The following is a 27,401-nucleotide window of genomic DNA, read 5'->3' as shown; positions in this document are numbered from 1 at the left end:
TAGAGACGGGGTTTCTCCATGTTGGTCAGGCTGGTCTTGAACTGCCGACCTCAGGTGATCCACCTGCCTCGGCCTCCCAAAGTGCTGGGATTACAGGCGTGAGCCACCGCGCCCGGCCTGTTTGTTTGTTTGTTTGTTTGTTTGTTTTTGAGACGGAGTCTCGCTCTGTCGCCCAGGCTGGAGTGCAGTGGCCGGATCTCAGCTCACTGCAAGCTCCGCCTCCCGGGTTCACGCCATTCTCCTGCCTCAGCCTCCCGAGTAGCTGGGACTACAGGCGGCCGCCACCGCGCCCGGCTAGTTTTTTGTATTTTTTAATAGAGACGGGGTTTCACCGTGTTAGCCAGGAAGGTCTCGATCTCCTGACCTCGTGATCCACCCGTCTCGGCCTCCCAAAGTGCTGGGATTACAGGCTTGAGCCACTGCGCCCGGCCTGTTTGTTTGTTTTTAAAGAGAGATGAAGACTCACTATGTTGTCCAGGCTGGTCTCAAACTCCTGACCTCAAGTGATCCTCCCACCTCGGCCTCCCAAAGTGCTGGGATTACGGGTGTGAGCCACCAAGCCTGGCTGTGTCCTGTGTTTTACCCACAGATCCTCTTAAATTTTTATCCAAATCATTGGTTGGCAGTGCTTTGACTATAATGTCCCTAGGTGTGATTTTTGTGAGGCTTTTTTTTCATCCCGCCTGGGTTTCTCTGAGCCTCTGGGCTATCTAAGTTGATGTTTTCATCAAGTTTGGGTTATTCTGGCCACATTTCTTCATATATTCTCACTCTCTTTTCTTTCTCAGGCTAGTTTACATTTTTTATCTTGCCCCACAGATCTTTGAGGTGCTATCAACCATTTTCTTCTCTGTTCCTCAGATTGGATAATTTACATTGATTTGTGCTCAAATTCATGGACCTTATTTTTGCCATGGCCAATCTATTCCTTCCAGTAAATTTTTCACTTACTGCACTTTTCAGTTCCATAATTTTTTCTTTTTTATAATTTCCATTTTGCTGTTGATTTCCTGATCTGATCTCCTACATTCACTCCTTAATTCTTTCTTTATCAATTAGTCCTTTAATACTATCATGTCACTATTTCTTTCCTTAGAGTATATCTTGCTTTTTTTTTTTTTTTTTTTGAGACGGGAGTCTCGCTCTGTCCCCCCAGGCTGGAGTGCAGTGGCACGATCTTGGCTCACTGCAAGCTCCGCCTCCCGGGTTCCTGCCTCAGCCTCCCAAGTAGCTGGGACTACAGGCGCCCGCCACCGCGCCCGGCTAATTTTTTGTATTTTTAGTAGAGACGGGGTTTCACCATGGTCTCAATCTCCTGACCTTGTGATCCACCCACCTCGGCCTCCCAGAGTGCTGGGATTACAGGCGTGAGCCACCGCACCCGGCCTATCTTGCTTTTTTAAAACTACTTATAATGGCTGCTTTAGACCTTTATCTTCTGAATACAACTTTGGGTCTACTCAGTGTCAGTTTTTAGTAACTTTCTTTTCTTCTTCTTCTTTTTTTTTTTTTTTTTTTAACATAGGTCATATTTTTCTGTGTCTTTGGACGTCCAGTGACTTTTGGGCAGGACATTGTTGATGATGGCAGCCCTGCATCTACTGTCACCGTCTAAACTGACTGTTGTTCTGGGATGAATTGTGCCTTCCCAGAATTCCTGCATTGAAGCCCTGGATCCCACAGTCACTGTTTCAGGAGACGGGACTCTTAGGAGGCGATCGAGATTAAGTGAGGTCAAAGGGTGTGGCCCTAAGTTAACAGGGCTGGTGTCCTTATTAGGGGAGAAAGAGGCACCCAGAGAGCACTCCCCCCCAGGGAAGGACGCAGCGAGGGGCTGCCTTCCGCGAGTGGGCAGGAATCCCTCACCAGAAACTGCATTTTCCGGCACCTTAATCTTGGACTTCCACCCTCCAGAACGGTGAGGAAATACTCTTCTGTTGTTTAAGGTGCCGATCTGAGGTGTTTTGTTACAGGAGCCTGAGCAGACAGCGAGAGTGACAGCAGGAAATCCAAGTCCAGGCTAAGCTCGTTGAACCTGTCGGCCTCAGCCCGGCACAGCTGCGCAAAGTCACGGCTGTTTCCCAGGAGCCCCTAACTTGTCAGAATGCAGCCTCTACATGTCCCTCCTGTGGCTCTCGGGGGGCACGATTCTGGATTTGAGGCGCATCTAGGGTGCAGTCCTTGTTCCTAGAAGGGCCTTTCTGGTGTCCCAGTCGAGGCTGGGGGCTGGCGAGGTCCCCCGACTTGGGCGGTTCCCCCCACGGCCCCCAGGACCACTCAACCTCAGGTATCACTTTCCGCCGCTGCCCCGAGGCAGCCACCCTCGTAAGCCCTGGGTTGTCTCACCTGCGTATATGGGGGACCGGCTGATCCCCAGGGGCCTGGGCACAGAACCTCTGGTATGACACCTGCCACTTTCCTCGCCCTTCCCGTGTCCCAGTTCAGGCGGGAAGAGAAAGTGATGCCGTCGGCTGGCGGCAGCCCAGGCCACGGGGTGAGAGCCCACCGTGGAACCGGACACTGAGCAGGGCTGGGCAGCTGGGGATCCAGGGAGGCCGGAAGCAAGACCCATCAGGTAGGGCCTTGGGCACGGGCGGTGAGCCTGGAGCCCTGGGCAGTGGGGAGCCATGGAGGATGCAGGCAGGAGGGGTGTGGCCTCCATGCATTTGAGACACCTGCTGAGACTCCACCAGGAGCCCTGTTTCTGTCTCTGGTCTGCACCCTGGGGCAGCCTGACCACGACCCTGGCAGGGCGGGAGGGCAGGGCTGCTGCCTTGTACGTGAGCCATGCTGCCTTGTCCAGTAGCCACAGAAAACACACCTCCTATTGCCAGACCTGGGGCAGGCACGTCCCCCCACACCTGTCACCCATTGGCTCTCCAGAAAGACACACCAGGCAGCGGCTAGACATCACAGTTTATTCAGAGCAGGTGCAGGTGACCCGGTGGGCAGGGTGCCCAGGAGGGGCCGGGGTGGGTGGGGGCTCTGAGCCTCGTGGTCTGAGGCAGAAACTCCATTAAATCAGCTCCTGCGACACAAAAGTGTGGGGGCTCAGGCCCGTGTGGTCTCTGGAGGCCCCATGGGGCAGTGATGAGGGCCACATGTCCGGGGCTTCTGTCCTAGCTGCCTGGCTTTGGGCAAAGCACTCAGCTCCCTGAATGCCTTCTCAATCTGCAAAGTGGGGTGACAGTCCCAACCTCTAGGGCCAAGACAAAGCAAGGTGAGGGAGACTCTGGGTTCTTGCAGTGCCCGACAGAGGACCCTGAGGCAGTCCCCGCAGGACCTGTGCCCGCCCCCGACAGGACCTTCAGGGACAGAAGCAGCCAGCAGTCGTGCACGGAACACCAAAGAAAAGGCGCCATTTCTGCTCACCTGCCCAACCCAGCTCTGTACCCCATGACCCCAGCCTCCCAGCGTCCCTGCCTAGCAGCCTAGGGTCACCACCCTGGAGGCTCCAGCTCTTTCCAAACTAGGAGACAGACTCATCTCTGGGGCTGCCCACCAGTGGTGTTCAGGCTCCTGTTCACAGGAAGGGGTGAACAGGCCCCACCCCAGGGCTGGGAGGTGGAGCCACGGGGGGCTCCTGACAGGGCCAGGGACTGGGCTGGGGGCCCGGGGACTTCAGTACAGGCCAGGGTCGGGGGTCAGGCTCACCTCCTTCAGAAGCTCGGCACACCGCCCTGCGTGATAAGGCCAGCGTGAGGAGCTGCAGAGCCAACCCACAGGGCCCAGCCCAGCCTCCACCCCAAGGACCCTGGGCTCACCAGGCCGGGCCGCCAGGTAGAGACCAGTGTCTGCTGTCAGCTCCCGAAACCTCCAGAACCCCAGCCGGTCCTCATCCTCCAGGCTCCGAGCTGTGGGGCACAGGGGGGCTGGGTGGGCAGTCCCTGGACGGGCGGCAGCTGGGCAGAGCCCCCCAAGGCCAAGCTTACTGAAGTACTTGAGGACGTGAAAGTTCCTGCCCCGCCACATCAGGGACACCCGCAGGATGGCATAGCCCTCGTAGTCGGTGTCCAGCACGTGGATCTCTCTGTGGCCTTCAGGAGCCGGCCATGGCGTTGGGGGAGACCTCTGAGGGGGATGGACCTCGAAGGCCAGGGTCTGCAGGGTCTAACTCCATCCAGCCCCCACCCAGTCCCAGCACTTGAGTCGTTGGGGACACTACAGAAGCTTTTGAAGGATGATCCAGTGTGTTGGTCGGAGAATGGGAAGGTCTGGGGCATGAAATGTGCAGGGAACAGCATGGGGAACAGTGCAGGGAACAGCATGGGGAATAGTACAGGGAAACAGCACAGAGCACAGTGCAGGGAACAGCATGGGGAACAGCACAGCACAGGGAACAGTGCAGGGAACAGCAAGGGGAACAATAAGGCCTAGCTGTGTGCACAGCCAGGCTCCACTTGCCATGACAGGGCAACTGCACTTACCAGGAAAAGCAAATTTTCCCGTAGTGTCTATTTCTGAGCCCACAATCCTCTCTATCTCACAGCTTCCTGAGCTGAAAGGCGGCAAAGTGCCCATCAGGAAAATGCCAGCCTGTGTCCCACCTGCTAGGCTCCTTCCCGGAATGGGGCCTAGTCTTTAGGAAGGGCACAGGCAGCACTGTGGAGCGTCCCAGGGCCTGGAGCAGGATGAGGTGGGGAATGTGCCGGGTGGGGGCTGCACCGGCCTTCCTCTGGGGGCTCTGTTCCCTCCAGCCAGCCACCTGCCCCATGCCCCTTTTCCTTCCTTATGAGTTCACGGGACTTCATTAAAACACTATGCTTACCTTTGGGAGAAAATTCAGATCCAGAAGCCTGGGAGTCGAGGGCCCAGGCAGGCGGGCAAAGGGAGGGCTGGCTCACCGGCAGGATGGCACTCAACCCAGACCCCATGCTGCAGTGCGTGCAGCGGCCCACGCCCAGTCTCCGGCCGTGCATGCCTCTTCCTCTCCAGCAGGCCCCAGGCCTCTTACCTGTTATATGCGACCTTCACGGTCAGGTTACTCCCGTTCAAAGTGAGGAACAAGCCCTCCACCCGCTTTGGGGCCATCAGCACCAGACTTTGATAGGAGGCCACACCGACTTCCCGCCAGAATCCTCCAATCTAGAGAGATGCGGAGCCCGGCCATGAGCTGGGCAGTGGGTCTGAGACCCCCAGGGGCATTCCACCAACCCCCGGGCAGGGGCCTGCTGGGCTCTGACAGGTCAGCAGATGGCCGTGAGGCTCGACGGTAAAGCAGCAGGACATCTGTGAGCCCAGCTGTCCCCAGGTGTGTGTCCTTCCAAGCCCAACTGTCCCCAGGTGTGTGTCCTTCCAAGCCCAACTGTCCCCAGGTGTGTGTCCTTCCAAGGGGTCCCTTCAAGCCATCAGACAGCAACACCGAGAGGGCAGCTCCTCCCCACCGGGCCATCTAGAGCTGCTGAACAGGCCCCGGGGCTTCCGGGGCATTTGGGGAGGAACCACAGGCCCTGCCTGATCTCGGGGGCAGGACCCAGGAGCAGGGGCCTGGAAAAGAAAGCCTGCAGGGTGCGGCGGAGTGAGAAACGGCAGGGAACAGGGTGGCTCGGGCAGCGAAGCTCACCAGCCTGCCAACCACGCCAGGGGAGGGGCCTCCTGCCCTCAGCAACCTGCCCACAGCCGGGACTTCCACTGAGACTTTTAAAAACCCGATCATTTGGCCAGGCGCGGTGGCTCACGCCTGTAATCCCAGCACTTTGGGAGGCTGAGGCGGGAGGATCACAAGGTCAGGAGATCGAGACCATCCTGGCCAACACGGTGAAACCCCCTCTCTACTAAAACTACAGAAAAATTAGCCGGGCGTGGTGGCAGAGGCGCCTGTAGTCCCAGCTACTCGGGAGGCTGAGGCAGAAGAATGGCGTGAACCCAGGAGATGGAGCTTGCAGTGAGCTGAGATTGCACCACTGCACTCCAGCCTGGGCGACAGAGCGAGACTCCGTCTCAAAAACAAAAACAAAAACAAAAACAAAAACAAAAACAAACCCGGTCATTTTCGGGAGGAAAGAATCTTCGTCTCCAGCATCTACCTTCTTTGGGCCTGCCAATGTGTGCCTGGCCCAGCAGCCGACACAGACTCAGCAGAAAAGAAAATGCCACTAACAGGAAGTGTCTAGCCGGGCACCAGCGTCCCCACGAGCTCCCCACACCAGGAGAGGCCTCCTTCCCTGAGCCTGCGGGGCTGGGGGTGTAGGAGGAGCCCCACCAACGAAAAAGGAGAAGCCACCTTCTGCTGGTCCAGCTCCACCATGGCTGCTGCCACCTGCGCCCAGAGCACCACGAGGACACCCAGGATGGTGCACGGCAGCCTGGCCTCCATGGCGGGGTCCGGGCTCCGGGCTCCTCTGCTGCACAGCCTGGGCCAACTATATACAGACAGCAGAGGCTCGTGCGCTCACCCAGGAACGTCATCAGGACAGCCTAGCTGCTGGCTGCTCAGATTTGGGTTTCTGCACAAGCGTCATCCGGCCCTAGTGACACCCACGCCCACCGCAGAGGTTAGCCTGGCCTAGACAGCAGCCTGCCCGGCCACCCTCCTGGTATGTGGACAGCAGTGGATGCTGCTGGGGCCGTCTGGGGGCCTGAGAGGAGGAGGAGCTCCACCCACACCACCTGGGGCTCGGTGACCCCCCACCCCACCCCACAGGACACTTGTTTGGGCTCGTTCTGGCCTGCCCTGCGAGGGCCGTGGGCACTGACGGGCAATGGACCAGAGCCCCCAGCACCTTCCTGTGCCACCCCACACACGGCCCTTTGAAATGTGCGCCAGACACAGTGGGTAGTCAGAGCTCCGGAGGCCAGAGGCACAGTGCCAGTGACCAGAGTGGCAGTGGGGAGGGCCTCTGCTGCGCCAGACATCACCCAGGGCCAGTGCGGAGCCTGGCCCTGGAGCCTGATCACCCAGGCTTGCAGCCAGTCTGGCCTCTTCCGGGCTGTGCAGCCTTGGAGAAGTTACCCAACCCTTCTGTGCCTCGGTTTCTTGATCTTTTTTTTTTTTTTTTTTTTTTTGAGACAGAGTCTTGCTCCATCCCCCAGGCTGGAGTGCAGTGGTGTGATCTCGGCTCACTGCAACCTCTGCCTCCTGGGTTCAAGCAATTCTCCCTGCCTCAGCCTCCTGAGTAGCTGGGATTACAGGCGTGCACCACCACACCCAGCTGTCTTGTATTTTTAGTAGAGACAGGGTTTTGCCATGTTGGCCAGGCTGGTCTAGCACTTCTAACCTCAGGTGATTCGTCCGCCTCAGCCTCCCAGAGTGCTGGGATTATAGGCGTGAGCCACCGTGCTGGGCCTGTTTCTTGATCTTTGAAACAAGGAGCACACAGGGTAGCTACCTATATCTATGAGGTTGGCTGTGGAGCGCCCAGGCTGGCTGGCAATCCCCTGGCCACAACTGTGACCCATTTCCAGGGGTATAAACCAGGTGCCCACAATCACATCAGTGCGGGGGGCGGCGCAAAACCCAAATGGGCCTAACTCCCCAGCCTCCTGCAGCTCTCCCATCTCCTGCACCCAGAGCCTGTGTGCCCAGCAGAGCCCCAGCAGCTGGACCTTCTTCACAGGGTGCCCAGGTCCCCACAGCACTGCAGACCCATAGAGACTGGGCCAGGATGCTCCATTCTTCCTGTGGGTTCAGCCCCCCACAGGCCAAGAGTGGCTGCTGCCTCCTGCCCCTCCCCAGGGTCCTCACCCCTGTCCCCTGCCTCTTCACCCAGGGCCCCTCACCCCTGCCCCCTCACACAGGGCCCCTCACCCCTGCCTCCTGCCTCTCCCCAGGGCCCCTCACCCCTGCCCCCTGCCCCTTCACCCCTGCCCCGTGCCCCCTCACCCAGGGCCCTTCACCCCTTCCTCCTGCCCCTCACCCAGGGCCCCTCACCCCTTTGTCCTGCCCCTTACCCAGGGCCCCTCACTCCTGCCCCTGCCCCCTCACCCAGGGCCCCTCACCCCTTCCTCCTGCTCCTCACCCAGGGCCTCTCACTCCTGCCCCTTGCCCCCTCACCCAGGATCCCTCACCCCTGCCCACTACCCCTCCCTAGGGCCCCTCACCCCTGCCTTCTGCCCCTCCCCAGGACCCCTCACCCCTGCCCCCTGCCCCCTCACCCAGGGCCCCTCGCCCCTGTCCCCTGCCCCTCCCCAGGGCCTCTCACCCCTTCCTCCTGCCCTCTCACCCCTGCCTCCTGCTCCCTCGGCCAGGGCCCTCTCACACTTGCCTCCCTGCCTCAGTCTCCCCAGCAGTGCTGGGGTCAGGCAGAGGCCCGCTGTGCCCTCCCCCAGGGCATTTCCAAAGAGGTGAGGGCTGTGAGGCTGCAGCATCTGTTTATTGAATAGAAAGAGGCGTCTCACAAGCCGTCCCACAGGCGGGGGTCGGAGGATGGAGAGACTCCAGGTGGTTCCCGAGGGCTGTGGGTCTCGACTCCAGGGGCGAAGGCGCCTGCTGCCTTGGATCCACCTGCATGGAAAACGCACAGCGACTCCATCACCCACTTGCGTGACAAACGCCCTTCCTGCTCCCCACAAGCCGGGCATCACTCTTCCAAAGCCACCACCAACAGGCCAGGGAGAGCTCACTCTGCTTCCAAAACTCCTGCAAACCTGGAAACACACACCAGCTACCACTGCTGCCCCACAGGCCCCAGATGAGAGGCCGACCCTGGCTCCAACACTTCCCCACCTTCCCCGGGGATGGGGGACCCAGCTCCATGCCCAGCCCCTGGCTGAGTGGCAGCGAGCCACGGCCTCTGCCTGGTCCTTGGTGAAGGGGCCAGCGTGGCGAGAAAGCCCCGGAATGTCCATGAAGCCACCACAGAACCCACAGCCTCCATGGTCACCCGTGGTGGCCCGGGGGGGGCACTCTACCCCGGGGGGGGCACTCTTCAAGATCATGGGGGGATGGGGCCACATGTTCTGCTCACAGAACCTTCTGGAGGAGGGCGGTTTGGTGTTGACCCCCATGTTTCCCAACCCAGCGGGTGTGTGCAGGGAGACTTTGGTGCAGACTTGTGCTAAGCTGGACAGCCCCAGTGTCCCCAGGCAGGACGGCGAGTCTCCAGGAAGAGGACCCTGGGAGTGGAGGCGAAGCTCATGGAGAGGAGCAGAGACGCAGGAAGTGCAGCGGCAGCACAGTGGAAACGAAGGAGAAACAGCCCCGCCTCAGAGCCCCCCACCTCCTCCCGCCATGCCAGGAAGGGCCAGTGTCCCTCCAGACGCCGGTGACTATCACGTCAGACACGTGATGTGTGGTTGCGCCCAAATTCTTGGTGGTGAACCTGGGCGAGGGACCCAGCGGTCTTCCAGCGTCTGGCTGAGGGGGAGATCTCCCCAAGACCCCACCCGCATGTGGCTCCTGTGATGGGCACTGCGTGTGAAGACTGTGGTCTGCCCTCCTGGGCCCTGGGGGAGAAGACAAGGCCCCCACAATTCCAAAGCAGGACCCTGCCCGGGGGAGGGAGCCAGGGGCTGTGTGGACGCAGCGGGGACACAGAGCCGTGGATTGAATTGTGTCCCCAAAACTTCAGGCCCACCTGGAACCTCCGAACGTGGTCGTATTTGGAAATGGTCTTTGCAGATACCATTAGTTTAGAATCTGGAGATGAGATCATCCTGCATTTACAGCGGGCCCTAAATCCGAGGACAGGTATCCTCATAAGAAGAGGGCCGGCCGGGCGCGGTGGCTCAAGCCTGTAATCCCAGCACTTTGGGAGGCCGAGACGGGCGGATCACGAGGTCAGGAGATCGAGACCATCCTGGCTGACACAGTGAAACCCCGTCTCTACTAAAAAATACAAAAAAACTAGCCGGGCGAGGTGGCGGGCACCTGTAGTCCCAGCTACTCGGGAGGCTGAGGCAGGAGAATGGCGTGAACCCGGGAGGCGGAGCTTGCAGTGAGCCAAGATCACGCCACTGCACTCCAGCCTGGGCGGCAGAGCGAGACTCTGTCTCAAAAAAAAAAAAAAAAAAAAAAAAAAAGAAGAGGGCTGTGGGGCACTCGCTTCAGCAACACAGATACTAGGAGGGAAGTTTGGACACTGACGCACAGGAGGAAGGTGGCCGTGGGAGGACGGAGGCAGAGACAGGGCTGATGCTTCCACAGGCCAACAAACGGCCAGGACAGCGCCCAGCCGTGGGAGCTGGGGGGCGGTGAGTGAGGGAGTCTCCCTCAGAGCTTCCAGAGGAACCAGCCCTGTGGACACCTTGATTTTGGACTTCTGGCCTCCAGAACTGGGAGAGAGAAACTTCTGCTGTTTTTTTGTTTGTTTGTTTTGTTTTGTTTTTTTGAGACGGAGTTTCTCTCTTGTCACCCAGGCTGGACTGCAATGGCGCGATCTTGGCTCACCGCAACCTCCGCCTCCCAGGTTCAAGCGATTCTCTTGCCTCAGCTTCACGAGTAGCTGGGATTACAGGTGTGCACCACCGCGCCCAGCTAAGTTCTGTATTTTTAGTAGAGACAGGGTTTCTTCATGTTGGTCAGGCTGGTCTCGAACTCCCAACCTCAGGTGATCCGCCTGCCTCGGCCTCCCAAAGTGCTGGGATGACAGGTGTTAGCCACCGCACCCAGCCAAACTTCTGCTGTTTCACGTCGCCCCATGTGTGGTACTCTGTGATGGGTACCTTAGGAAGTCAAGGGAGGCTTCCTGGGACAGGTGATGTCTAAGCGGAGGCCTGAAGCATGGGGTCGCCAGGCAAAACAGCGGGGCGGGCACGGGGCAGACACAAGCAGATGTCAAGCTGCGACAGGGAGGGGAGAGGCAACCAGGGCAGCCCCTGCAGCACCTGGAGAACCCAGCTGGGAAGGGCCGGGCGGGGCTCCAGAGGTGTCAGGGTGCCTCCTTGCTCTCAGGGCTGCAGGCGTCTGTGGGGAGGAAGACATCCGTGAGATGCTGATGGCCAGGACTGCCCTCGCTTCCTGCAGCCCCCAACCCCTGGGTGCCAAGCGCCACTGGACAGCTCCACCACCCCCAGAGAGTGGGGCCCAGAGCCTCCCTCCCAGGGCTGCCCAAAACCTCTCCCGTAGTCGTGCTGGGGGAGGTGGGGGAGGGGCTGCAGGGGCTGCCAGCCCACCCCTAGAAGAGAAGAGCCCCTGCTGCCCGCACACTGCCTGTGTTGTGAGGGGAAGGAAAGGTGGGCTCATGGGAGGGGAGGGCCAGACGGGGTGGCATGGGAGGGGCAGGGCTTGCCAGGGCACCTGACTTGGGCAACATGACCATCATGTCATCGGAGAGCCCCAGGGTCGGGTAGAAGTCCTGGAAGGCCTTCAGAGCCTGGGGACTCACGTCCTGGGTCCGGCCTGGGGGGAGCAGAGGTCACTGTGAACCCAGCAGCTCACAGGAGTGCAGCAGGGCATCTCCTGGCCTTACTCCACTTCCCTGAGGGCTGACAGCAAGGCCGCCACCCTGGGTTGGGCAGGTTGTGCGCTGCATAAAGCCCCTGCCGGGCGGAAGGAAACCTGGGGCCTCCTTCCCCAGTCCACACCAAGGTGTCCGGGAGGTCGGGGTGGTCTGGCTGTCCTCATGGGCCCCACTCCCCCTTGAGCATCTTTCCCTGCAGCCCGGAGGCCTCCACCTCCAGCCTAACCCCGTCCGCTCTACCCTGGGAGTCTGCAGGAGTTAAAGAACCTCAGCCCCAGCCCCGGAACTCAGGCAGCGAGGCCAGGCAGGGAAGGGCTGGGCACCGCTCTCAGGAGGCCAGAGAGGAGCACGCACCGCGGGACGCCCCGCAGCCAACCTCCTCCACATCCAAAGCACTGCACGCGTCCAGCTCCCACCCCACCTGGTCCTGGCAAGGCCAGGAGTGTGTGAGGTCACAACAGGAGAGGGCATGGGGCAGCACCAGAAGGGGAGGGCCCGGGGGTGAGGAGGCGGGGCCTAAAAGGGGGGGACCCCCGGAGGAGGTGAGGGTGGGGCCGGCAGGCGGCAGGGGGTGGGGCAGAACGGATGGGGGCGGGGCCTGTGAGGAGTCGGGGAGGGGCCAGTGGGGGGAGGTGGACAGGCACTCACTGTAGAGCTGCACCATGGTGCTGAGGGCCCCCTCCAGCTCCTTGTAGATGTAAAGGACTGCGAAGGAGCTGTAGTCTGTGTCCACGATGCGCACGTCCAGGTAGCCCAAGGCTGCGGAGAGGCAGGCGGCCGATCAGGCTGGAGAAGTGGATGGGCCCGGGCACCGACCCTACCCATGCCTGCCCCTGCTGCTAGGCTGTGAGAGTGTTCCCCCAGGACAGAGGAGGAGCGGGGAGGGGCGGGCAGGGGTTGGTGACTGGGATGGACAGCTGGAGCCCTGGTGGAAAGTCAGCCCCACGTCACCCCCAGAGAAGGGGCGTCCAGCACCCCTGAAGGCAGATGAGGCAGGACCTACCTGGGACTCTGAAGTGTCCCTTGGAGCCCACCTTCAGGTACTCGGCATCCACCTGGTTACAGCCGTCCGCCCTGGGGGTGCACAGCTGGCTCACTCATGGCACCCAGCTACCTCGGCCCCCCAGCCCAGCCCAGGCAGCCCAGCCCAAGTAACTCACCCCGGGAACTCCATGTGGACGTGGAGGCCGCCCTCCTCTGTGGGCCTGATGGCCCTGGTGGACATAGACAGGTGGTCCTTCTTGCCCAGGAAGACCTTGCAGTCAGATGCCATGGAGACCACGTACCAGAGGCCTGAGAACTGCCGGGGACTTAGTCACCGCAGGCCAGGACAGCCAGCAGCAGGGCCCTCCTTGCCCAGGGACCCAGGGTCCCAGGGGACAACCCAGAAGTCACACGGCAAGGGGCCTGGGAGTGGCCATCTCTCGGGTGTGAGCTGAGCCCAGGTGGATGGGAATTCATCTCGGGCAGGTCACAGTGCAGCTGTGAGCCTCAGTTCCCCAGCTGTGAAGTGGGTGCAGTAATGATCCATTCACGGGTTGGTGTAGGATTAAGTGCAGAGCGGGTCTACAGCACGTGCCTGGCCGGGCACAGAGCAAGCGCCCCAGGAAAGGCAGTTGTCACAATTATCACGTTGTCTCTGGCGGGGGCTCAGCTCCCACCCACCGCAGGACAGCAGAGGCCCCTGGTACCTTTTCAGCATTGAAGTCAGGCTGCAGCAGAACCTCAGCCTGTGCCGTGGGCACCCAGAGCAGGGCCAGGATTGCGCCGAGCAGGAACAACGTCATTGCCTCACCTGCCCTCCAGCCCCTGGTGCTGAGTCCCCAAGCCCCAGGGGGCCAGCTTTATAGCCCAGGCCACCCCCTGGGTGCACCTGCTCCTGGGCGGAGCAGATGGAAGCGGAAGGCACTTCGGCTCTGAGACTCCAGACTTCCTCTTGTCCATTGTTTGGTACAATCACTCGGGTGTCCCCCAGCCCCGGGGGACATTTCCTAGAGGGCTCCAGACAGCCAGGCTCTGGCCTGACGCACCAGGGCTGAGGATTTGTCCCCTAGGCCTGCCAGACATGTCACCAATCACGGAGTCACTGCCAAGCCACAGCAGAGACTTGTCCTGGCTTGCCTGGACTCATGCCCAAGCCCCTCTGTCCACACCCTGCCTGGCTGGGCTGAGCCAGGGCCCTTGGGGTGCAGCTGCAGGCAGCTGGGCTGGGGTTGCTCTGGCTAGGCCCCTCTCCTGGGGTCTGGCCACCCAGAAAGCCCCCTTCTCTCACCACCAACATGTGGGTAGGGTCACACTGGCAGAGTGTCCAGGGCAGAGCTTGTGCCCCCACACTGTGAGAGAGGCCTGGCCACCCCTCACCCCAGACCCCCACCACCCCCGATGCAGCCCCCAGCTGGGCTTCCAGCAAGCAGGCCAGGGACCAGACGGGACCAGATGGGGCTGGGCCGGCCCTGGGGAGGATTATGGCATTGGATACTACCTTATCACTGGTTGTGTAAGCATGCGGGGGGCAATGACGCCAGGAAGGCGCCGCGGGCTGGCAGAGGCCGGAACCTCCCAAGTGACCTCTCTGTGTTCCCACAGAGCACCCAGGGACACTGGGCAAGGAGCAGCAGGTGGCCTCAGAGCATACCACCCAGAAACCTCTGGTCAGGGTTGGGGGTCCTGCCAGGGAGGCCAGCACTGCCAGTCCTCTGGAGTGAGTGAGAGTGAGGCAGGAGAAGAGGACCTGGAGACAGCAGGGAGCCTAAGGATATCCTGGAGCCAAATCAAATGGAAACACCAATGATGATGGAAACGTGAATGGCTTTGTACCTTCACTCCATCCTCTCCATTCGCATAGGGTTTACATAGGGTTTAGATAGGACTCATACCAAGTACATGACTTTGGTTTTTTTTGTTTTGTTTTGTTTTGTTTTCGAGACAGAGTTTCATTATTGTTGCCCAGGCTGGAGTGCAGTGGCGCGATCTTGGCTCTCTGCAGCCTCTGCCTCCCAGGTTTAAGCGATTTGCCTGCCTCAGCCTCCTGACTATCTGGGATCACAGGCACCCACCACCACACCTAGCTAATTTTGTATTTTTAGTAGAGACGGGGTTTCTCCATGTTAGCCAGGCTGGTCCTGAACTCCCGATCTCAGGTGATCCACCCGCCTCACCCTCCCAAAGTGCTGGGATTATAGGTATGAGACACCGTGTTCAGCCAAGAAATTTACTTTGACTTCATCCTCTTCATTTACACAGGGCATACACCAAGTAACCAACGGTAAACCTGTAGAGGATATTGAAACCCAGAACATTCTGTAACTGGGGCCCTTGAGCTGCTTGCTCCTCCTGCTCCCATCCTATAGAGAGTGCTTTCATTTTCAATAAATCTCTGCTTTTGTTGCTTCATTCTTTCCTTGCTTTGTGTGTTTTGTCCAATTCTTTGTTCAAAATGCCAAGAACCTGGACACCCTCCACTGGTGACATAAGGGGGGACAGGGTCAGAGAAAGACCCTCGGCCCCCAGCATCGGGGAAGGGAAGGAGCCTAGGGCTTCTGCTTGCGGCCTCCGCTGGGCTTCAGGGGGTTCCAGTTCCCAGCCATGCCCCTGCCAAGTTCACCTGCATCAGTAGTTAGAATGCAGCAGGAAAACATTTACAAAATGCACCTGATATGAGACTGAAATCCAGCATCCATGAGGAACTCCCAAGACCCAGTAAAAAGAAAACAAGCCACTCCATTAAAAATAAAAGAGGCCGGGAGCGGTGGCTCATGCCTGTAATCCCTGCACTTTGGGAGGCCGAGGCGGGCGGATCATGAGGTCAGGAGATCGAGACCATCCTGGCTAACACGGTGAAACCCCGTCTCTACTAAAATACAAAAAAATTAGCCGGGCACGGTGGCAGGTGCCTGTAGTCCCAGCTACTCGGGAGGCTGAGGCAGGAGAACGGCGTAAACCCGGGAGGCGGAGCTTGCAGTGAGCCGAGATCGCGCCACTGCACTCCAGCCTGGGCAACAGAGTGAAGACTCTGCCTCAAAAGAAAAAAAAAAAAAGGGAGGCCGGGAGCGGTGGCTCATGCCTGTAATCCTCACAATTTGGGAGGCCGAGGCAGGTGGATCACCTGAGGTCAGGAGTTCGAGACCAGCCTGGCCAACATGGTGAAACCCTGTCTCCTCTAAAAATACAAGAATTAGCTGGCCGTGGTGGCGGGTGCCTGTACTCCCAGCTACTCGGGAGGCTGAGGCAGGAGACTTGCTTGAACCTGAAGCGAGGTGGGTGCAGGGAGGTTGCAGTGAGCCGAGATGGCACCATTGCACTCCAACCTGGGCGAAAGAGCAAAACTCCGTCTCAAAAAATAAATAAAAAGACAGGCAAGAGATCTGAAAAGATACTTCACCAAAGAAAACATCTGGACGGGAGATGAGAACACACTGAGCATCAGTCGGTGGGAAGACGCAACCTGGAAACTTTTGGAAACCGCTGTGTACACCCGGAGACCGTGGAAGGCGTTCCACAGAAACACGCGCAATCCCTAGAGCCTGTGAGGGCCAGGAGTCAGTGGAACTCTCATCCTCTGTGGGACGAGCAAGACAGGACCACACTGGAAAACTTCCTGGCAGAGTCTCACACAGCGAAACATTTCATGACCCTACCTACTTATGGAGTTCTCTACCCGGGAGAAATGAAAACTGTGTTTACAGCGAACTTGAACATGTCTGTTTATAGGGACTTCATTCACCGTCACTGAGAACTCGGAACAAGGAAACGCCCTTCCGTGGGGGCATGCCCTTCCAGGCAGCAGGGCAGCACGTGACGGACACTCGGGGGTAAAAGGAACGAAGGTGGCTGAATCCCAGGTGCACCCTGCAGAGGGACAGAAGCCAGGCAGAAAAGGCTGCAATCTACGACTCCTTTTATAAGATGTTCTAGGACAGGCGAGCCCACAGGGCAAGGGGCTTCCCAGTGGCTCCCGGGGCTGAGGTGCGGGCAGTGATTGGCCACAAGGGACCTCGAGGAAGCTTTTTGGGCACCGGAGCTGCTCCGTTGTGCCTGCAGTGGTTCCATGACCATTTGCATTTGTCTAAACTCACACAACTGTGTGCCCCTATTTATTTGTTTTGTTTTGTTTTTTTGAAACAGGGTCTCGCTCTGTCACTCAGGCTGGAGTATAGTGGTGCAGTCTCAGCTCACTGCAACCTCTGCCTCCCGGGTTCAAGTGATTCTCCTGCCTAAGCCTCAGGAGTATCTGAGATAACAGTAGCCCCCATGCCCATCTAAGTTTTTTTTTTTTTTTTTTTTTGCATTTTTATTTTTATTCTTATTTATTTTATTTATTTATTTATTTTTTGAGACAGAGTCTTGCTCTGTCGACCGGGCTGGGGTGCAGTGGCCGGATCTCAGCTCGCTGCAAGCTCCGCCTCCCAGGTTTATGCCATTCTCCTGCCTCAGCCTCCGGAGTAGCTGGGACTACAGGCGCCTGCCACCTTGCCCGGCTAGTTTTTTGTATTTTTTAGTGGAGACGGGGTTTCACCGTGTTAGCCAGGATGGTCTCGATCTCCTGACCTCGTGATCCGCCCGTCTCGGCCTCCCAAAGTGCTGGGATTACAGGCGTGAGCCACCGCGCCCGGCCTTTTTTTGCATTTTTAGTAAAGACAGGATTTCCCCATGTTGGTCAGGCTGGTCTCAAACTCCTGACTTCAGGTGATCTGCCCGCCTTGACCTCCCAAAGTGCTGGGATTACAGGCGTGAACCACCGCTCCCTGCCTTGTTTTCCTTTTTGACATAGTGAACTGGGGTCCTTCACAGAGCTCAGTCCTCTCCCACCCCAGCCCCCACGCACTGCCCCCCGCCACCCAAGGTTCAGACCTCTTCCCCTTGAGTTCTTTTTTTTTTTTTTTTTTTTTGAGACGGAGTCTCGCTCTGTTGCCCAGGCTGGAGTGCAGTGACCGGATCTCAGCTCACTGCAAGCTCCGCCTCCCGGGTCTACGCCATTCTCCTGCCTCAGCCTCCCGAGTAGCTGGGACTAAAGGTGCCGCCACCTCGCCTGGCTAATTTTTTGTATTTTTAGTAGAGACGGGGTTTCACCGTGTTCGCCAGGCTGGTCTCGATCTCCTGACCTCATGATCCGCCCGTCTCGGCCTCCCAAAGTGCTGGGATTACAGGCCTGAGCCACCGCGCCCGGCCCCCACCTTGAGCTCTTGCTGGTCTCCTGGCTCCTGCCCTGAGAGCCGCTCCAGTCCCCACCTACTTGTTTCTCCAGCCTCCGCTAATCCTCTGAGCTCAGATATTCTTCCAATAAATTCCCAATGGCTTCGGTTAGCCAGGGCTGCCGTCCATCTCTCTCCCCCAGGCCAGGCCTGGTCCCCACGCCCCAGGCCCCTGCCACTGCACCCTGTCCCTGCACCCTGCCCCTAAGAGCACTTCCTAACCCAACACCTCTGCCCTCAGAGGAGGAGGAAAAACCTCCTCTCTCTCTTTGCCCTGCTGAGGGGGCCTGACCTGCAGGACAACACCAGGGCCCCGCACCCCATCCCCTTCTCTGCGCAGCCTCATCTCTCAGGCGGCCTCATTGGCCTGGCTCCCCTCCGCATGCTGGTGGCGTCCCTCCATCCTTCCACCAGGGGGCAGTCTGCCCTGCTCTCTGTGCCCGGGCTCCCCGCACCCCGCCCGCCTCTGGGTACCTCGTTTCTTCGGGAAGGAGCTGGTCCCTTCTGAAAGTGTGTCAGCGCTGAGCCAGGATTGGAAAAAGAGATCGTCAACGTTTTATTCTGGTGATAATCCTTAAAATAAAATCATTAGGAAGTCACGAATTCTGAATCATCGTCTATAAATTTTTTTATCTTTATTTATTTATTTTGTGTTTTTTGTTTTTTTTTTTTGAGACGGGGTCTCGCTGTGTTGCCCAGGCTGGAGTGCAGTGGCGCGATCTTGCCTCACTGCAAGCTCCACCTCCCGGGTTCAGGCCATTCTCCTGCCTCAGCCTCCTGAGTAGCTGGGACCACAGGCGTCCGCCACCACGCCCGGGTAATTTTTTGTATTTTTTAGTAGAGACGGGGTTTCACCATGTTAGCAGGATGGTCTCAACCTCCTGACCTCGTGATCCGCCCGCCTCGGCCTCCCAAAGTGCTGGGATTACAGGCGTGAGCCACCGCGCCTGGCTATTTATTTTTTTAATTTTTTTTGGAGACTGAATCTCACTCTGTCGCCCAGGCTGGAGTGCAGTGGTTTGATCTCGGCTCACTGTAACCTCCGCCTCCTCGGTTCAAGGGATTCTCCTGCTTCTGCCTCCTGAGTAGCTGGGATTACAGGCGCCTGCCACCCTGCTAATTTTTGATTTTTTAGTAGAGACAGGGTTTCACCATGTTGCCCAGGCTGGTCTCGAACTCCTGACCTTAAGTGATCTGCCTGCCTCGGCCTCCCAAAGTGCTGAGACTACAGGCATGAGCCACCGCACCGAGCTTATTTCTTTACTTTCTTAATAAACTTGCTTTCACTTTATAGACTTGCCCCAACTTCTTTCTTGCACAAGGTCCAAGAACCCTCTCCTAGCGTCTGGATCAGGACCCCAAGAATGACAGAATGGGCATGCGCAGGGCATCCGCCAGGACTGTCCGGGAGCGTGTTTGCCTGTCTCCAGGTGGGCCCCATCGGAAGCTGAGTCAAAATGAAAGGCAGCTGCTAGTTACTACCCACGCCCTGGCCACGGGGGCGATTGCTCCAGGCTTGCTGTGGGCTTCCCGCTGGCTGCTGGAATGAGAGCTCTGTCCTGATAGGGTCTGCTCACTGCCCATTTGCATATTCCCATCTCTTACCATCTAGAAAACAATGTAACAGGAAGGGCACAGTGGCTCAGGCCTGTAATCCCAGCACTTTGGGAGACCAAGGTGGGCAGATCACCCGAGGTCAGAAGTTCGAGACCAGCCTGACCAACATGGAGAAATCCTGTCTCTACTAAAAAGATACAAAAAAAATTAACCAGGTGTGGTGGCTCATGCCTGTAATCCCAGCACTTTGGGATCAGGAGTTTGAGACCAGCCTGACCAACATGGTGAAACCCCATCTCTACTAAAAACACACAAAAGCATTAGCCGGGCATAGTAGTGGGCGCCTGTAATCCCAACTACTCGGGAGGCTGAGGCACGAGAATCACTTGAACGCGGGCGGCAGAGGTTGCAGTGAGCCAAGATAGTGTCACTGCACTCCAGTCTGGGTGACAGAGCGAGACTCCGTCTCCAAAAAAAAAGAAAAAGAAAAAAAACAGTGTAGCAGGCAAAGGGTTGATTTCCACACCGAAGCCTAACTCTGAGAATGTGGTTTTTGTCCAGATTCTCTCTAAATACTAATTTCAGGGAAGACAGACCCATTCCCATGTTCCTGGAAATTTTTCTCAACACAGATCTTGAGTGTGTGGTCCCTCCCAGGGTCCTCCCCACCAGCCCTCTGCTGTAGGTCTCGGGCTGCTCTGCCACCTCCCCTCCCCATCTGCCTGCTCAGGGACTGGCCCGTTTGTTGTCTCGGATGGAAGGGGCAGTCCTGAGCTCTCTTCTTCAATGTGACAGTTTAATTCTCCACCCCTTAAATCTTGGTGTGAGGGACACCTTGTGACTGCTTTTGTAACCGAACACAGGTTCAGCTGCTCGAAAGCCAAAACTCAAGAGACAGGAGTTGGTGGGAAGAAAGCAATTTACTCAGACAGCCAGCAAACCAAGAAGATGGTAGACTGGAGTCCTAATGTGCCATCTCAAGTGGGTACAAATTTCAGGCTCTTTTTATGTTAAGGGCAGAGGAAGAGAAGGTGGTTGGAATCAAGAAGTGATCTATGGTTGGGCGTGGTGGCTCACGCCTGTAATCCCAGCACTCCCGCTTTGGGAAGCCGAGGCGGGCGGATCACCTGAGGTCGGGAGTTCGAGACCAGCCTGACCAACATGGAGAAACCCCGTCTCTACTAAAAATATAAAATTAGCCAGGCATAGTGGCGTATGCCTGTATTCCCAGCTACTCTGGAGGCTGAGGTAGGAGTATCGCTTGAACCCAGGAGGCAGAGGTTACAGTGAGCTGAGATGGTGCCATTGCACTCCAGCCTGGGCGATAGAGTGAGACTGTCTCAAAAAAAAAAAAAAAAAAAAAAAGGGAGGGGAGTGACCTACGTCTGAGTGTGGTGGCTCAAACGTGTAATCCCAGCACTATGGGAGGCCACGGCAGGTGGACCACTTGAACTCATGAGTTCGAGACCAGCCTGGGCAACATGGTGAAACCCTGTCTCTACAAAAAATACAAAAATTAGCCTAGCATGGTCGTGGGTACCTGTAGTCCCAGCTAGTCAGAAGACTGAGGTGGGAGGATGAATTGAGGCCAGGAGGTGGAGGTTGCAGTGAGCCGAGATGGCACCACTGCACTTCAGCCTGGGTGATAGACCTTGTCAAAAAAAAAAAAAAAAAAAAAGGCCACAGACATCTGGGCACCAGCAAGAGTCTGAGGAGGTTGGGAACTTATTTGTCCTTGGTCAGGTTGCAATGCTCCTATGCATATTTAATAAGATATTGTTAATTGTTTTTAAAACTACATGATTACTGTTTTTGCATATTGTCCCAGTGCTCCGAAATTATCCTAGCCTGCTTGCAGGATGGGTAAAGGCCTCTTGAACACAAATAGAGTGAGTTATGTTAGTTCTTCTCTGTTTCACTGTTATACTTTGGCCAATTGAATGCAGTGGAAGGGATGCTGTGCCAGTTCAGGGAGTGGCCTGGAAACTGCTGGAAACTGCTACTTCCTATGTCTTCGAAGTCCACTGGCACATAAGAAGTACAACTGCTCAGAGGCAGCCATGTTGAAAGGAAGCCCAAGCAGCTACGTGGACACCCTGGTTTACAGGCCAGCAGATCCCCCAGCAACAGCCATCATCAGCTGCCAGCTACTTCCTGCAACAATGTGATCCTAGATTCAGCAAAACAAAACAAATCCTGTTGCTGGTTTCTCCTGCTCAGGCCTGGAGTCATCCAGACCTCACCAGAACAGACACACAATATAGTGGAACTGATGTGTAGACCCAGTCAACACACAAGAACAACCATCACCCAGGGAGGCAACCCTGACCCCAGGGCTGGGGAGACCAGCAACTCTCTCCCATGTCCTCTCTCCCCTTGGCCTCAGGAGTGACCCATGTGGGCACTGGCATTCAGGATGAAGACTACACTTCCCAGCATCCCTTGCAGCAATCAGTGGCCGTGTGACCAGGCTGTGGCCAATGGGGAGGTGAGGCCCGTGCACAGCAGCTGCCTTTAGAGGAAAGAAGGTTTGTGCCCTCTTGTCCCCTTCTCCTCTCCCTGTCGGCTGACAGGAGACAGTGTGGACTCTCGGGGCGGAGGGGAAGCTACACCCTAAGGAAGTCAGAGCAGCAAGACGGAAGGAGGCTAAGAACCTGAAAACTGCAGAGAAGAATCACCTGACTGGCTTGGACTTTCATGTGAAAGGAATGAACCTGTCTTAGTTAAGCCACTGTGATTCAGGGTCCTTAACCGAGACTGTAACCTAATTGGTAGAAAGAACAGGAGCGGGGGTGGGGAGATGGAGTTGGAGAGGCAGGCAGAGGTCAGATCACATCGGGTCTGCAGGTCAAGATGGAGGAAGAAACAGGCGACATAGGACTCATGGACCATACCTGCTCCCAGGCGAAGGGAGTTTGCCGTGGGTGCCCCTCCCTGTCTGCTAAGAAAGCTGATTTGACCCACTTCTCTTTAGGACTTTGCAAGAGGCACATCACAGTCACAGGTACTTGTCTCCTAAGAGTCCTTTCAGGGGAGCTGCTCCTCCCACAATTAATCCAGCCTCAGGTATCCCTTTATTAATAGCAACGCAGATGGACTGACACATATCTTTAGTGTCAAGAGACTGTGACAAGAGCAGGAAAGAACCCTTGTGTGCATCTCTCCGAGCGCTGGGAGCTGTTGTTGTATTGGCTGCTGTTACTCATCCTGACTGATACACAGACACCACCAGTAGCCCTCTCTCCTGGAGACGTCATGTAAGTTAGGTGAGGCATGACCCAGGAACGCTCTCAAGCTGATTTCCCTCCTACCCCCAGGGCCGCTGAGCAGGGCCCTCATTATCTAAGATCAGTTGGACACCTGTACACCTGCCATGGCCTGGAGCAGGTGCCAGGCACTGTGGATGATGAATGTGAGAACAGCATCATCCCAGCCCTCCTGCAGGTGACTGTCTGGGCAGACCGTGGGATTCCTCCACAACCACCTCCTCACACACGGCTGACTCATGCCAAGCAGCAGGCGGAGCTTGGGATCGCCTGACCCGCTCCCCTCACCTGGGAGCAGCTTATATAGAAGCGCCTGTAGTTCACACAGGGCTGGTGGTTCCAGCTTGCAAGATGCCCCGAGGCCTCCTTGGCTGCTTGGTGATCAGACCAGGTATGTGCAAAGAGGCATGACTCTTTATTTTCACTTAATTGAAAAAAACCACATCAGCAAAGAGAGCATCCAAGCTCAGTGGCCCTTTCTCCCCACAACAGTGACCATGAACCTTTCAAAAGATGCCTTACAGGTCATTTGCCAAACCTCCTGCTTCATGCCGAGGTGTGATGAGTCTCACAAATAGGCCAGACCTGGGAGGGGACACATTCAAGAAACAGCACCAATGAGAGGCCCGGGGAGAGCAGGTCTCGGGACTGCCCAGCCGTGTGTGCACCAAACATGGATGTGTCAGTGGCCACGCCAGGAGTTAAGCCCTCACCAGGGGCCTCTGGGTGGCCAAGGCCAAGTCTTCTTCAAGAGGTGAGTTCAAATGAGCCAACCATGGCAGAAATACGTAAGGGAGATCCCATGGCTCCCCTGGTTAGAATCCCCTGCTAATCCCGCCCGGCTCAGAGGAGAAGTTCTCACAGCAGCCTGCAGTCCCCCCCTGGTTCAGCCTCCTCTTGGCTCGGATTCTCCATGCCCCTCTACCCCTCTCTGTCTCCTCTCCCACCACAGAGAGGGGATCCTGCAGGTTCATCCTGGTGGATTCAAACCCATCTTTGCCACACAGATAGTCATCAGAATGAATGGGCATAATCTATAAAGAGTCCTCTTGAAAAAGAAAAAGGCAGGCCAGGTGCTGTGGCGCACGTCTGTAATCCCAGCACTTTGGGAAGCCGAGGCAGGCAGGTCACCTGAGGTCAGAAATTCGAGACCAGCCTGGTCAACATGGTGAAACCCTGTCTCTACTAAAAATACAAAAACTAGCTGGGCATGGTGGCTCACGCCTGTAATCCCAGCTACTCTGGAGGCTGAGACAGGAGAATCACTTGAACCTGGAAGGCGGAGGCCGCAGTGAGCGGAGATCACGCCGCTGCACTCCAGCCTGGGTGACAGAATGAGACTCTGTCTCAAATAATAATAATAATAAAAGAAAAAAAGAAAAATTCAGACAACTAAATGGAAACTGGACAAAAGAGTTGAACCAGCCCCAGCCGGGCATGGTGACTCGTGCGTGTAATCCCAGCACTTTGGGAGGTCGAGGCGGATGGATCACGAGGTTAAGAGTTTGAGACCAGCCTGGCCAACATGGTGAAACCCTGTCTCTACTAAAAATACAAAAAATTAGCCAGATGTGGTGGTGCGTGCCCGTAGTCCTAGCTACTCAGGAGGCTGAGGCAGAAGAATTGCTTGAACCCCGGAGGCGGAGGTTGCAGTGAGCCGAGATTGTCCACTATACTCCAGTCTTGGTGACAGAGTGAGACTCCATCTCAAAAAAAAAAAAAAAAAAAGTGGGCCGGGCGCGGTGGCTCAAGCCTGTAATCCCAGCACTTTGGGAGGCCGAGACGGGCGGATCACGAGGTCAGGAGATCGAGACCATCCTGGTTAACACGGTGAAACCCCGTCTCTACTAAAAAATACAAAAAACTAGCCGGGCGAGGTGGCGGGCGCCTGTAGTCCCAGCTACTCGGGAGGCTGAGGCAGGAGAATGGTGTGAACCCGGGAGGCGGAGCTTGCAGTGAGCTGAGATCCGGCCACTGCACTCCACCCTGGGCGACATAGCGAGACTCCGTCTCAAAAAAAAAAAAAAAAAAAGTGGGGGAGTTGAGCCAGCCCTTCACAGAAAAGGAAATGTGAAGGAAAGGGTAATGGAACCGTGAATAGGGTTTCCTCTAACAGGATGAGGTGTCACGTGTCGCCCGCCAGACAGGCAAAAATCCCACAACCCAATCAATGCAAGGGTTGGGAAGAATGGAGAGCAACAAGCACACTCAGCCACTGCTAAGAATGATCGTGAAATTTTCTTGGTATCCTTGTATATGAAAGGGTGTGTTTTGTGGGTTATGGGGAAAATCACATTTCTTACCTGGGATGAAATTGTAAAAACTGAAAGCTACTCACTGGCCAGAAGAAACGTGCACTTGTGTACAAAAGATATGCCCGAGAATGTTCCTAGCAACGGAACTAGGACCCCAGCCTGGCCAAACCCTCATCCACAGGAAGATGAAGACATTTCCCATGCTCCCCTCAGAGGACAGGAGATCACACAGCAAGGAAACTGAATCATGTCAACGTGGGTGGGTCTCAGGAAGAGAATGGAGATGGGAGATCACGCAGCAATGAAAATGAACCATGTCAGTGTGGGTGGATCTCGGGGGAGAATGGAGGACAAAAATAGACCTCGAGCAGATGCTCAGAGCCATGCAACGTAGGAGCAACCGCACAGGAGAATTTCCTCACATCAAAGTTCAAAACTACAGTTGAGGCAACAGAGCAAGACCCTGTCTCCAAAAGACAACAGAAAGTTCCAAAACTAAACGGCATATTGTTTAGGGATGCACACATACGCGGTGAAAGAAACGTACTGTGAAGAAAAGTACGGGAATAATAAAAGACAGAAAGCAGGAAGTGAGTCCCTCTGTAGGAGAAGGGAAGGGACTGGGACTCAGGCAGGGCCTCCAGGGAGCATCCAAAGTTCTGTCTCTTCAGATTCTATTCCCTAAACTTGGTGGAGGTCCTGGTGTCCAATGTGTCGATGTTCTTTATCCCTTACCCATGTTGTACAAATGCTTTTTTCTATTCAGTATTTAGAAGACAGTTATAGGCCGGGCACGGTGGCTCAAGCCTGTAATCCCAGCACTTTGGGAGGCCGAGATGAGCGGATCACAAGGTCAGGAGATCGAGACCATCCTGGCTAACACAGTGAAACCCCGTCTCTACTAAAAAATACAAAAAAAAAAAAACTAGCCGGGCGAGGTGGTGGGCGCCTGTAGTCCCAGCTACTCGGGAGGCTGAGGCAGGAGAATGGCGTGAACCCGGAAGGCGGAGCTTGCAGTGAGCTGAGATCCGGCCACTGAGCTCCAGCCTGGGCGACAGCGCGAGACTCCGTCTCAAAAAAAAAAAAAAAACATAGAAGACAGTTATAAACAAGATGCATTAAATAGCAAGATGGCCGATGAACATCAGAAAGGAACATCAGAACATCCGTGAGATTCCATCCAGGGAGCCCTCACCATGGAAACCCTTGTGCTCATGGGCCTGGTCTCCTCTCAAGACACAGTCAGTTGCTGGGGGTCAGAGGCCGCACTCATCATAGCAGAGACGCAGGACCAGCTTGGAGAGGACCCTTCCATGACACCTACGGCATCACCGGGCTGTGTGGAGAGGCTCAGCCGCCAGAATTCACGGGATATCATTCTGCACCGAAACCCCACAGGAAAAATGGTAAGTTCTCAGTTTCTCCATTAATGGCACCTCTCGGGTTAATCTCTGTCCTCCACCAATTCTCCATGAAACAACTTTTTGTAGCTTGGCTGAAGTCTATTTTGTTCAATTTATTTTTTATTTTACTAGCTGATTGAAAAGATATATATTGTGTGTGTGTGTTTTGTCTCTGTCAGTCAGGATACTTGTGCTTTCAGTCCCATTATTATGATTACCAACATCATTTCGTTTTTTTAAGCTTTTCAATTCCTAAGGGTATTAATCAGGGTCTTTCTGTCTCATGAGACAGAAAGCAAATCCAAACTGAGTAAGAGGGAAAAGGATGCATTAATCACTAGACGTGAGAAGTTCCCAAGCTTAGCTTGCTTGGGGTACAGCTACATCTACAGTTTCCAGTGGCATCCTGTGACTCTCTCTCTACTTCTTCTCTCTACTACTACTTCTCTCTACTACTTCTCCAACTTTGGCTCCATGTTTAGCCAGACTTAAACAGCAGCACCGGCTCCTCCCAATATCTCCAACTTCCCAGCACCCTGACCCTCAAGCTTCAACTGCAGCACGAGCTCCTCCCCGGTCTCCAGCTCCACGATCCTCAAACTACAACAGCAGCACCAGCTCCCCACTGGATCTCCAGCTCAATGACTCTCGGACTTGACAGGCAGCACCGGCTCCCCGCAAAGACTCTAAGCTCCACTATCCTCAACCTAGAACAGCAGCACCAGCTCCTCCCCGGTCTTCAGCTCCACGATCCTCAACCTAGAACAGCAGCACCAGCTCCTCCCTGGATCTCCAGCTCAATGACTCTCTGACTTGAAAGGCAGCACCAGCTCCTCACAAAGCCTCCAGCTCCAAGACCCTCAAACTAGAACAAGTCTGAGGGTCGTGGAGCTGCAGACCCAGGGAGGAGTCAGTGCTGCTTTTCTAGTCTGAGGGTCCTGGATCTAGAGACCCAGGGTGGAGCTGGTGCTGCTGTTCTGGTTTGAAGGTCGTGGAGCTGGAGACCCAGGGAGGAACCATTTGAACAGCAGCACTGGCTCCTCCCCGGGTCTCAGGCTCCACAATCCTCAAACTACAACAGCAGCACCGGCTCCCCACTGGATCTCCAGCTCAATGACTCAGACTTGACAGGCAGCACCGGCTCCCCTCAAAGGCTCTAAGCTCCACGATCCTCAACCTAGAACAGCAGCACTGGCTCCTCCCCGGTCTTCAGCTCCACGATCCTCAGACTTTAGAAGCTGTAATACCGGCTTCTCCCTGGGTTTCCAGCTATGTAACCCTCAGACATGAACCGCAGCAGCACCGGCTCCTCCCCATCTCCAGTTCCACGAGCCTCAAAATAGAACAGCATCACCAGCTCCTCCCTGGATCTCCAGCTTCCAAACCCTCA

General features: G+C 56.3%; 2 protein-coding genes across 5 annotated transcripts; both read right to left on the bottom strand.

Moving 5' to 3' along the window:
- Positions 1 to 2,904: 2,904 nt before the first annotated feature.
- LCN8 (lipocalin 8) lies at positions 2,905 to 6,855 on the bottom strand. 3 transcript variants are annotated; one of them, NM_001171840.1, is given in 7 exon segments: positions 2,905 to 3,199; positions 3,655 to 3,680; positions 3,765 to 3,854; positions 3,933 to 4,037; positions 4,428 to 4,498; positions 4,955 to 5,085; positions 6,224 to 6,328. In NM_001171840.1, coding segments are annotated over 7 exon segments (549 nt in total). In that variant the 5' UTR covers positions 6,317 to 6,328; the 3' UTR covers positions 2,905 to 3,166.
- A 1,438-nt stretch (positions 6,856 to 8,293) lies between these two features.
- Positions 8,294 to 13,248, bottom strand: LCN15 (lipocalin 15). Of its 2 annotated transcripts, none has more exons than XM_015116327.3 (7): positions 13,031 to 13,248; positions 12,500 to 12,639; positions 12,343 to 12,413; positions 11,988 to 12,098; positions 11,177 to 11,278; positions 10,765 to 10,843; positions 8,294 to 8,443 (listed from the first exon to the last, which is right to left on the bottom strand). In XM_015116327.3, the coding sequence occupies exons 1-6, from the start codon at positions 13,124 to 13,126 to the stop codon at positions 10,809 to 10,811; spliced, it is 555 nt and encodes a 184-aa protein (XP_014971813.1). In that variant the 5' UTR covers positions 13,127 to 13,248; the 3' UTR covers positions 8,294 to 8,443; positions 10,765 to 10,808.
- Between the last annotated feature and the right edge of the window lie 14,153 nt (positions 13,249 to 27,401).

Source organism: Macaca mulatta, chromosome 15 (genome assembly GCF_049350105.2).
Source record: "Macaca mulatta isolate MMU2019108-1 chromosome 15, T2T-MMU8v2.0, whole genome shotgun sequence".
NCBI lineage: Eukaryota > Metazoa > Chordata > Mammalia > Primates > Cercopithecidae > Macaca > Macaca mulatta.
The sequence above is the reverse complement of the archived record's forward strand: the minus strand, read 5'-3'. Positions and strand labels throughout refer to the sequence as shown.

Excerpts from the sequence above, each read along its gene's own strand:
- LCN15 (XM_015116327.3), bottom strand. The coding sequence starts at position 13,126 with ATGACGTTGTTCCTGCTCGGCGCAATCCTGGCCCTGCTCTGGGTGCCC. Across the intron at positions 12,414-12,499 it reads GTCCACATGGAGTTCCCGGG|GGCGGACGGCTGTAACCAGG; the intron begins GTGAGTTACTTG and ends GTGCACCCCCAG. Across the intron at positions 12,099-12,342 it reads GGGACACTTCAGAGTCCCAG|CCTTGGGCTACCTGGACGTG; the intron begins GTAGGTCCTGCC and ends GCCTCTCCGCAG.
- LCN8 (XM_028834337.2), bottom strand. The coding sequence starts at position 6,316 with ATGGAGGCCAGGCTGCCGTGCACCATCCTGGGTGTCCTCGTGGTGCTC. Across the intron at positions 4,499-4,954 it reads GTGAAGGTCGCATATAACAG|CTCAGGAAGCTGTGAGATAG; the intron begins GTAAGAGGCCTG and ends GCCGCCTTTCAG. Across the intron at positions 3,681-3,764 it reads CTACCTGGCGGCCCGGCCTG|GGCGGTGTGCCGAGCTTCTG; the intron begins GTGAGCCCAGGG and ends CTTATCACGCAG.